The 10,167-nt window shown below is 42.3% G+C and overlaps 1 protein-coding gene across 8 annotated transcripts in view; it reads right to left on the bottom strand.

Annotated features, from left to right (window-relative positions):
- Positions 1–10,167, bottom strand: part of ZNF438 (zinc finger protein 438) — a 196,258-nt gene that overhangs the window by 91,783 nt on the left and 94,308 nt on the right. For 5 of the 8 annotated variants that reach the window (XM_010860015.1, XM_010860016.1, XM_010860014.1 and 2 more), the window contains 2 exons: positions 5,717–5,794; positions 1,461–1,556 (listed from right to left, as the gene is read on the bottom strand). The exons of 1 other annotated variant lie outside the window; for it this stretch is intronic. In XM_010860015.1, the coding sequence (XP_010858317.1) occupies positions 1,461–1,556; positions 5,717–5,718 (98 nt within the window). In that variant the 5' untranslated portion in view covers positions 5,719–5,794. Of the gene's footprint in view, positions 1–1,460; positions 1,557–5,716; positions 5,795–6,371; positions 6,401–10,167 lie in introns of those variants that run through there. 2 more of the 8 variants (XM_010860018.1, XM_010860019.1) reach the window with 2 other exon arrangements.

Genomic DNA, 10,167 nt, shown 5'->3' with positions numbered 1-10,167 from the left:
GGGAAGCCCTGTCCTGAATAGGGTAGGTCCTATTACAATATGATGGCTGTTCTTACAGGAAGAAAGGCTGGACACAGGGAAGACAGTAATGAGAAGATGGGGTAGAGGGTGGAGTGATGCAGCCACAAAGCAAGGAACACGTGGTGCCACCTGAAGCTATGGATCCGAGAGGCCTTTGCAGGAGCAGGGCTCTGCCAGCACCTGGATTTCAGTTTTCTTGCCTCCAAAACAGTGAGAGTAAAAATTTCTGTTGTTTAAAGCCACCCAGTTTATGGTACATTGTTACACACAATAGTCCTAGAATAACAGTCTCTCAGGTATATTGAAACATGCTATCCTCTCAACCTGTTATTTTCAGTTTTAACACAAATGGCAGAGTGGGTAACATTTAACTTTCCTCTTAATTCTATTTAAAGAAAACCAATAGTGAAGGGCAGGGGTTACAGGGGGTAGGTTGTGAGACCTGGAGAGTTCTCACTCATCTCATAGAGGCAGCTCCTCACTAGCTCTAATGGATGACAGTCACTTCGAATGGCAGGCCTAAAGCTGTCACATCTTACAGTTTTCCAGAAAACCCAGAAATCTGGGTGTGCACATTAAAGGGGTTAACAGAAAATCCAATTAGAAACTAGTTGAAATAACACCAGTTAATAACGTTATTCATGTTGAAAACAAACACTGTACAAGCCAAATGTGGTCCATAGCGATGGACCAAATTGGGCCACAGTGTCTGCTGTGTGTGTGCACTCTTTGCTTCCTAGGTCTCCTTTCCCATTCTGGAGGCCTCCAGCCACCACACCTAGGAAGCAGGTTCAGGGTTGGCCCAAGAAGTCAGTGGGAGTCAGCACCTCAGGACCAGGGACCCTTCTTGGGATGTGTGGCAGATGGGGAAGAGTCCTACACACATCTGCTCCAAGGCTGACTGAGTGCAGACTTCTCAATCCATATCTGAGCACTGTTCTAATACCATCCTTCCAATGGTCTCAGCTGGTCTTCTGAAAGCATTTATCTTTAGACTTAGGGCTTTAATGGGGTAAAACTTTGGGTTAAGCCTAGGACATGACCTTGGTACTTCCCAGGCTCACAGACACTTCATTCATAGTCTTGTCCTTATAACTTAATGAGTTCCCTACCTTTCTTATCTCTTCTCTGTATACTTGAAAGAAGCGTAACTGGATGACAACTCAGAGCTCAGAGCTGTCTTTCAGTATTCACCATCCTGTAATCTATGAAAGGTGCCCAGAAACCTGGAACCACTTTTGAACAGCAATTCTGTGAAAGCACGTTTACAAAATGTGACTTTCATACTTGGGCTTACTAAAAACTTCAAAAATATAAACTGTTCTGAGAACATTAACATTATTGCTAGTCTGACACATCTATGACTATTCAACAGCCTGAGAATTTTCCAGGTCCTCACTGGCTACAAACATTTCTTCAGTATCTACTAGAGTCCAAACCTGTTTGATATGGTGCAGAAATGAATCATCTCTTCTGGTGAATGAAAGGGGGTCCCTGGGATGCTGCCAGGACTCTCTCCGTTGCACCTGAGATACCTAAATCAGGGATGAGATACCTAATTCAGGGATGCAGCTTGCACATCACGGTGGTAGGGATTATAAAACTGACAAATGTCATTTTGGAAGCTTTATAGAGCAATGTTAAGATGTGAAATACCACAAAATCTGTCCAAGTCATCTCATTTAATGTTTTAAGGTTTTTACTAGTTTTTCTCTTGACTTAAAAATCTCTCTTCTTCCATTGGGTTTTATACCTATAAAATCATACTGAAATTCACTAGCTTATTATTCTCACAACAGTATCAAATGGTCAGTAAAACGGGTTTTAGTCCCGTAGGACAGCCAAGGGAACTGAACCTGAGAGCAGCTTTGGTTGTCAGTGGGGAAGGAGAACCTTACTACACCCAAATCTGCCTCCAACCTCCAATTTCAAGTCACTGATCTTTCTCAACCAATAAAAGGCACGTGGGCTTGTAGGATCAGGCTGTTCAAATAGTGAGATGATCAGATTTGGGATTGAAACCCAGATCTATCACGGACTAGACCTCTGACCTCAGATTCCTTTTTTAAACATTTCTCAAGCCCAAATTCCTCCATTGTAAAATGGAGTTAAGATCCTAAAAGACACATAAAGGACATGGTGCAGAACAGTACTCAACAGATTTAATTTCTCCTCTCTCCCCTTTCTCCTACAGGCTCCTTCAAGTCTAAGCAGACCATTCATCATCTGGTTAAACATTTGGATGATTAGTGAAAAACCTAAGTTTTATATATTAAAATAAAAAAGTGGAGCTATTGACAACACAACAATAAATTGTCACAGGCAAACAAGGCCACAGCAGAAAGTGCTGTCGCATAAGCACTATTACAAAACAGCCAAGAGAGTGGTTCTTTTTTTTTTTTTTAATCTGTGATGTTGAATCCTTTTTTAAAGGAGACAGGTCACATCAAAACATCTCATCTTGAATTTATTCTCTGCCATCTAATAAACAAGGCCCACTGTTGCCAAACATAAATTATTTAAAACACACCAAAGAGATGAGAAATGTGTTCAACTAATGCAAAATTTGAGAGTTCTGAGTGTGGATACCCTGGCAGCCTTCTCGTCCCACATCAGCCCCCAGGATTACCTGGGGTGTCAGTGTCACAGGAGAACTAAAATTCTAACTCCTTTCATCTCCTATCTGCTGGCTCCCCTGGGTGAGGATGGGGTGCGGGTGCTCATGGACCAACACCAGCAGGGGATGGGCCCAGAGAGGACGTTGGGGGCTGCAGAAACGGGCAGGAGACGAGCACAAATTCAGAGCAAGGATAGCTGCTCCTGTCAGGAAGCAGGCATGGGTCTGCTACCAGAAAAATGAAGCAACTATCAAATTCAATGCTAAAAATATTAAAGTGCATAGCATAATTTAGACTACTGCTTCAAATTTCAATGAGATGCTGGAGAATTATGTGCCAATAAGTATGGTGTATGTGACTCTGGCTATTGGCACAATCCCGCAGAACTGGGGTTATGTTATTGCATGTGTGGGTGGTTATTAAACGCTTTATGCTTAAGCTAAAGGTCGTATTCCTCCGGCACATAACTTCAGTTACGATTATGAGTTAGACTTGGTCCATGAGCAGACAATGGTCTCCTTCCATTAAATGCAAACTGTGGGAAATTACTGTATAAGTTGCCAGGCTGTGAGAGAAAAGAGATCACACTAATGAGGGTGAAGTGGTGTAATAGGTTCATAAAACAAATCATGCCAAGCTCAAGAAAGATATCGTCAACTCCCAGACACCCAAATTAAAAATGACCCCCCATGTGACAAGACAACTGAAGCACTGTTTACCATCCTCATCTACTGTGGGGAGGGTCAGCAGAACAAGAGCCTCCTTGCCCTCAGTTCAGAGCTCATGAGAGTACCAGTGACCTAGAGCTAAATGTTTCTTATGCAAATATTGGAAACCCAAAAGCTCCTGTCATGAGGGTGTTTAATGGGGGGGGGCGCCCTGCCAGAGCCCCTGCTCAGACTTCCTACTGCTCAGGCTGCCCAAGAAGTCCCTATTTTGCTTCCAGGACATGAGAGATATGCTTCCATATCCAGAGTCAGAGGTTCTCTACAACGGCAGTCCCTAAACTTTACAGCATCAGGGACAGGTTTGGGGGAAGACAATTTTTTGACAGAATGGGGCAGGCGGATGGTTTTTGGGTGATTAAACACATTACATTTATTTCTATTATTATTACATTGTGAAATATAATGAAATAATTATACAGCTCACCAAAATGCAGAATCAGTGGGAGCTCTGAGCTTGCCTTCCTGAGCTCAGCCAATAATGGGAGTGATGCTGCTGCTGCTGCTGCTGCTAAGTCACTTCAGTCGTGTCCGACTCTGTGTGACCCCATAGACAGCAGCCCACCAGGCTCCCCCGTCCCTGGGATTCTCCAGACAAGAACACTGGAGTGGGTTGCCGTTTCCTTCTCCAATGCATGAAAGTGAAAGTGAAAGTGAAGTCGCTCAGTCGTGTCTGACTCTTCGTGACCCCATGGACTGCAGCCTACCAGGCTCCTCTGTCCATGGGATTTTCCAGGCAAGAGTACTGGAGTGGGGTGCCATGGCCTTCTTCGATGGGAGCGATGGGAAGAAGCTATAAACACAGATGAAGCTTCATTCACTTGCCTGTGGCTGACCTTCAGCTGTCTGGCCCAGTTCCTATCAGGCTGTGGACTGGTACCAGTGGCCCATGTGTTGGGGATCCCTGCTCTACAAACAGTGTGATATGTGGTGGCTGCACCAGTACTTATGAGTTAAACAATCTTGGGAGGGCAGACTGAGAAACTTAATGACTATTTATAACTGTTTTTGTGGAAAAATGTTTTCTGCATTCCAAACAATGGAACTGGACATGAACTTTGGGACCACAGTTTATTTCTGAGGCTGGGAAATGACTGTGTCTTGCTAATTACACCACGGCCAGTTTTCCCAGGGCAAGATGGCAGCATGGTGGTCTGCCAGGGGGACAAGACGAGGATGAATGGTTGCCATGAATATGGACCATGTGTGTCTGTAAGGATGTAAGATAGAGGGGAGGATGGGAGAAAAGCCCAGGCACATTCTTAATTTGTTAAACAAATACTGAGCATCGTTAAAGGCTACGCTGAACGCTGTGCAAGACAAAACTACATTAGACAAAATGTTTGATTTTCTGGTCCTAAGATAGACACCAACACACACACACTGACGTGGCAAGGTAAAATATGCTGAAACAATGATAAAGAAAATCCTGGGTGAAGTCAGCAGAGAGAAAGAAAGTTCATGCTTCTAGCTAGAGTGATCAGGGGAAGCTTCGTGGAGCGCTCCACACCTGAGCTCAACCTTGAAGGTTTGCACAAGACTTCAACAGGCAGAGAAACCAGAAAGGGAGGAGCAGGGGACATTACAGAGAAACACTAACAAAAACAGTCCAAGTAGAGATGTAGAGGCAAGAACAACAAGGAGATTTCAGAGAACAGGAAGAAAGCTCAGCTGGCTAAAGATGGGGACATTTTAGGAGCTTGCTTGAGGGCTCTGAATGCCGGCAAAGGCATGGATTCTATCAGCAGTGAGCGAGGAGCCACTGAAGGGTTTTTAAATTATTGGAGTGGCTCTACATGCATACCTGTAAGGCAGCGAAAATAGGATAGACGACAGAATGAAGACAAAGACCATGAGGAGATAATTATAATAGTTGGGATTGGTTAAGATGACACCTCAAAGCTAGGTTTTTGGATAAATAGCTATGTATTTATGGTTCCAGTGATAATTACTAAACATCTCCCTTTAATTATCAAGAACATATTCAGAAAAGCCAGACTTAGAAACTGAAAATATATTTGCTACAATGGAAAACCATTTTACAAACATTAAGTTTGGCCCATAGTTGGGAATTGATACCTAGACTTGGTACAAAATAAAGGTTGGTCATGAGGTGCTACTCTAATTTTTAAAGTAATATCTTGAATTTAAACATTATATTTTCAACAAGCACATGAGATTTAGTGAGTAATCATCTCTCCAATATCTTCCAAGACCAATGATTCAATATACAAGGGAACTATAAGATATTCTGAACAATTGAGCCTTGAGAAATCATCAAAGGTGGTGAACTTAATTCTTCACATTTTAAATCAGTCTTAAGCTGGTGCTGAGCGATGTGGGTGGACTTACATGAGTTGACTCGACTTAGCAAATGTCTTCTAAACTTCACGTTTTCAGTGCTGGCTGAGACATGGCATTCATTTTTATCTGAAAACAAATGTAATGGAAGTATGAAAGAATTGATAGGTAGCTTACAGAAGCTAATTAGATGACTGCACCTAAAGATCATAAGAGTTATATTTAGTTCTAGAAAACTGATACTTAGGTATAATTTAAGAACCTAAAATAAAAATTCAAGCTATGCTCAAAGACTTCTAAAATAGGAGGTATAACATTTTCTTCCTATGTTTTTATGTCAATCTCCTAAAAGTTCTGGAAAATAATATATTTAAGCTTGATTTACACTAGATCATTTAAAATCTAGCCACCAATCAAGCCCTACTCAGTACTATATCATGGAGAGCAGGGAGAGGTGAAGTTGAGTTAAGATATAGCTCCCGTCCTCAGGAAACCCACAAACCACCAGAGACAGACAAACATGAATAACTCCACATCAAGGCACACACGGTAAATGCTAAAAATGGTACACAGTGCTACTGGATTTGGAGGGGGCAGTTAGTTCAGTTCAGTCGCTCAATTGTGTCCGACTCTTTGCGACCCCGTGAATCGCAGCACGCCAGGCCTCCCTGTCCATCACCAACTCCCAGAGTTCACTCAAACTTACATCCATCGAGTCGGTGATGCCATCCAGCCATCTCATCCTCTGTCGTCCCCTTCTCCTCCTGCCCCCAATCCCTCCCAGCGTCAGAGTCTTTTCCAATAGGTTAACTCTTCGCATGAGGTGGCCAAAGTACTGGAGTTTCAGCTTTAGCATCATTCCTTCCAAAGAAATCCCAGGGCTGATCTCCTTCAGAATGGACTGGTTGGATCTCCTTGCAGTCCAAGGGACTCTCAAGAGTCTTCTCCAACACCACAGTTCAAAAGCATCAATTCTTCGGTGCTCAGCCTTCTTCACAGTCCAACTCTCACATCCATACTTACTACAGGGAACATATGTGACGGCTTTGTATTAAGGACTGAACTGTGTCTTCCAATCCCTTCCCCCCTCCAATTAATGTGTTGAAGCCCCAATGCCCTAGAACCTCAGGGTGTGATTGTATTTGGAGATAAGGCCCTTTAAAAGGTGACTAAGGTGAGGCCTTTAGGGTGGGCTCTAATCCAATGTGTCTGGTGTCCTATAGAAGGAAGAAGTTAGGAAACACAGAGACACACCAGGAGAAAGACCACATTTGGACACGGCAAAATGATGGGCACCTGGAAGCTAAGGAGAGGAGCCCCAGGGAAATCAAGCCTGCAGACACCGAGATCTCAGAGGCCTGGTTTCCAAGACTGAGCAGACAGATTTCTGTTGTTGAAGTCACTGGTCTATAATATTTTGTTATGTAGTCCTGGCAAAGTAACATAGTCTGTAATGCTGCTGAGAAGTCGCTTTAGTCGTGTCTGACTCTGTGCGACCCCATAGACGGCAGCTCACCAGGCTCCCCCGTCCCTGGGATTCTCCAGGCAAGAACACTGGAGTGGGTTGCCATTTCCTTCTCCAATAGTCTGTAATGGTGACACTTAAATTCAGTTTTAAAAGAGATAGGACTTTTAGCAATCAGATAAAGGTAAGGTTTGGAAACAATATTCCAAGAAGAAACAAAAACTATATTTTAGGCACAGAAGCCACAATACAGTGTGTGAGCTTGGGAAAGTCAGTATGCTTCTGTAACAAGAGCATTGTTTGGTGGAGAGGATGAGAAAAGTAGGTGGGGGAGGTAGGGGGAGGGGGAAGCAGAAGGGAGAGAGGGACAGGAGACCCACAGAGCAGCAGACAGACAAGGACTGCAATGCGGGCTCCAGGTCCTACTGTGAAAGGGCTAAATACTACCTTCAGTATATGTGGTTTTATCTTGTACATAAAAAGAGCCATCAAGGGTTTTCAGTAGAAAACTCATTCAAATTTATATTCTAGAAAGATGGTTCTGCTTTTAGAGTTACTACAAGAAGACTGAAAAGGCAGTGAGACCTGTTTTGTTACTACAACAGTCAGGATAAGAAGAAACCAGGGCAACAGCAATGGAATTAAAAAATCAAAAATACAATAAAAGTGTGCTTGAAAATGAGAACCAGAATAACCACCCCATAAGGTAGGCAGGACTGAGAGCTGGACCAGTTACCACCATCCAGTCAGACAGTCACTAGTGCAGCATCCTCAGCCTCCACAGACTTTGCCTTTCAATCACAACCATGCGTTGTGTGCATCCCTTAAAGAAACTGACCACTCCAAAAGACTCACCTGACTTCTGGAATCTCACCCTAGAACTTGAAAACCCAAACATAATCAATAAAAACCCTACACTCATTTCCTAAAGCAGCCCCCTACCTACCCCCATATCTGTGTGGTCACTCTTGCTATAGAAAGTCAATAGGGAAGTCTGCTTATCTCCAAAAAGGTTTATTTATTTGATAAGCAGGCTTTCCACAAAAAACTGATGTCTATCAATGAAGTCAAAGAAGAACAGCCAAAGAACGAAGCACCCTGTCTTGTGTTTTCAGAGCAGAAGGAGGACTAAGAATAACTTAACAGTCACTCATGATCTTAGAAAGAAATTTCAGGAGGGCAATAAAAGAAAACAAAAAAATGGAAGAATTAAAGAAAAAGGAGAAATGGAATTAACTACCAAACATTATTCTTTTAAGAGGCCTTGCATAGTTTGAATGTAAACCTGAATCTTCAATAAGAGTTACTATTTTCTTTTTAATGAGAGTAAAAGGAAGGAAAAGGGATTAATAATGAAGCAAAGTCAAGAGAAGGTAGAGTTAGCCATGTTAAGAAGAGAAATTGTTCTTTCTTCATGGTTAGAAATGGAAGAAAGGATGGGTGATGGATATGGATAAAAATTATTGTGTGTAAGGGTGTAAAATTGAGGGAGTTAAGGTCAATAACAAGGCCATTTACTGTGATAGAGAGGAAGGAAGTTAGGGAGGGAAGGAGAGGTGGAGAAACAGTACATAAATGAAGACATATCTGAATTTAAGGGCTTAAAAGAAAAAAGTTAGAGAAGAGAAAGGGGCTTTCAGCATCTGAGATCTTGAAATGATTCTGACTGACAGAACTGAGCAACTTAAAGAATAATGAGTTCTGAGTATCAGAAATCCCAAAACATGAATTAGAAGAAACAGATATAATCACACAGTGTGGTGTGCAAAGGACAGTTTCAAGTGTGATGCTGACATGATTGAGGAAATTAGAGTGGTGGCCCTCTTGGAAATCAACCAATAACAAGCCTTTGAAATGGGAGATGGCAGCATAAGACTTAGCAGAAAAGGAACTGACACACAAGGTGGCACCTCGATCCTGAACTGACAGTGGAGAGCAAAGGAACACATCACCCTCCCTTTAAAATCTAAAGATGCTCAACATCACTCATTATCAGAGAAATGCAAATCAAAACCACTATGAGGTACCATTTCACACCAGTCAGAATGGCTGCGATCCAAAAGTCTACAAATAATAAATGCTGGAGAGGGTGTGGAGAAAAGGGAACCCTCTTACACTGCTGGTGGGAATGCAAACTAGTACAGCCACTATGGAGAACAGTGTGGAGATTCCTTAAAAAACTGGAAATAGAACTGCCTTATGATCCAGCAATCCCACTGCTGGGCATACACACTGAGGAAACCAGAAGGGAAAGAGACACGTGTACCCCAATGTTCATCACAGCACTGTTTATAATAGCCAGGACATGGAAGCAACCTAGATGTCCATCAGCAGATGAATGGATAAGAAAGCTGTGGTACATATATACAATGGAGTATTATTCAGCCATTAAAAAGAATACATTTGAATCAGTTCTAATGAGGTGGATGAAACTGGAGCCTATTATACAGAGTGAAGTAAGCCAGAAGGAAAAACACCAATACAGTATACTAACGCATATATATGGAATTTAGAAAGATGGTAACAATAACCCGGTGTACGAGACAACAAAAGAGACACTGATGTATAGAACAGTCTTATGGACTCTGTGGGAGAGGGAGAGGGTGGGAAGATTTGGGAGAATGGCAATGAAACATGTAAAATATCTTGTAGGAAACGAGTTGCCAGTCCAGGTTCGATGCACGATGCTGGATGCTTGGGGCTGGTGCACTGGGACGGCCCAGAGGGATGATATGGGGAGGGAGGAGGGAGGAGGGTTCGGGATGGGGAACACACGTATACCTGTGGTGGATTCATTTTGATATTTGGCAAAACTAATACAATTATGTAAAGTTTAAAAATAAAATAAAATTAGAAAAAAAAATAAATAAAAAATAAAATCTATAGACTTAGAAAAATTAAAAAAAAATTTTCTTGAGATGGTTGTGGAAAAAAAAACAAAACAAAACTGGCACTACCTACAAAAGCCAGGTTTAAATTCCTGGGGAGGAAAGGGAAGAAATCTGGGGGTAAGATCAAAGTTATAGGGACTTCCCTG

This window comes from Bison bison, unplaced genomic scaffold (genome assembly GCF_000754665.1).
Source record: "Bison bison bison isolate TAMUID 2011002044 unplaced genomic scaffold, Bison_UMD1.0 scf7180017864461, whole genome shotgun sequence".
Taxonomy (NCBI): domain Eukaryota; kingdom Metazoa; phylum Chordata; class Mammalia; order Artiodactyla; family Bovidae; genus Bison; species Bison bison.
Note: the sequence above shows the minus strand (reverse complement) of the source record. Positions and strands in the feature narration are given on the sequence as shown.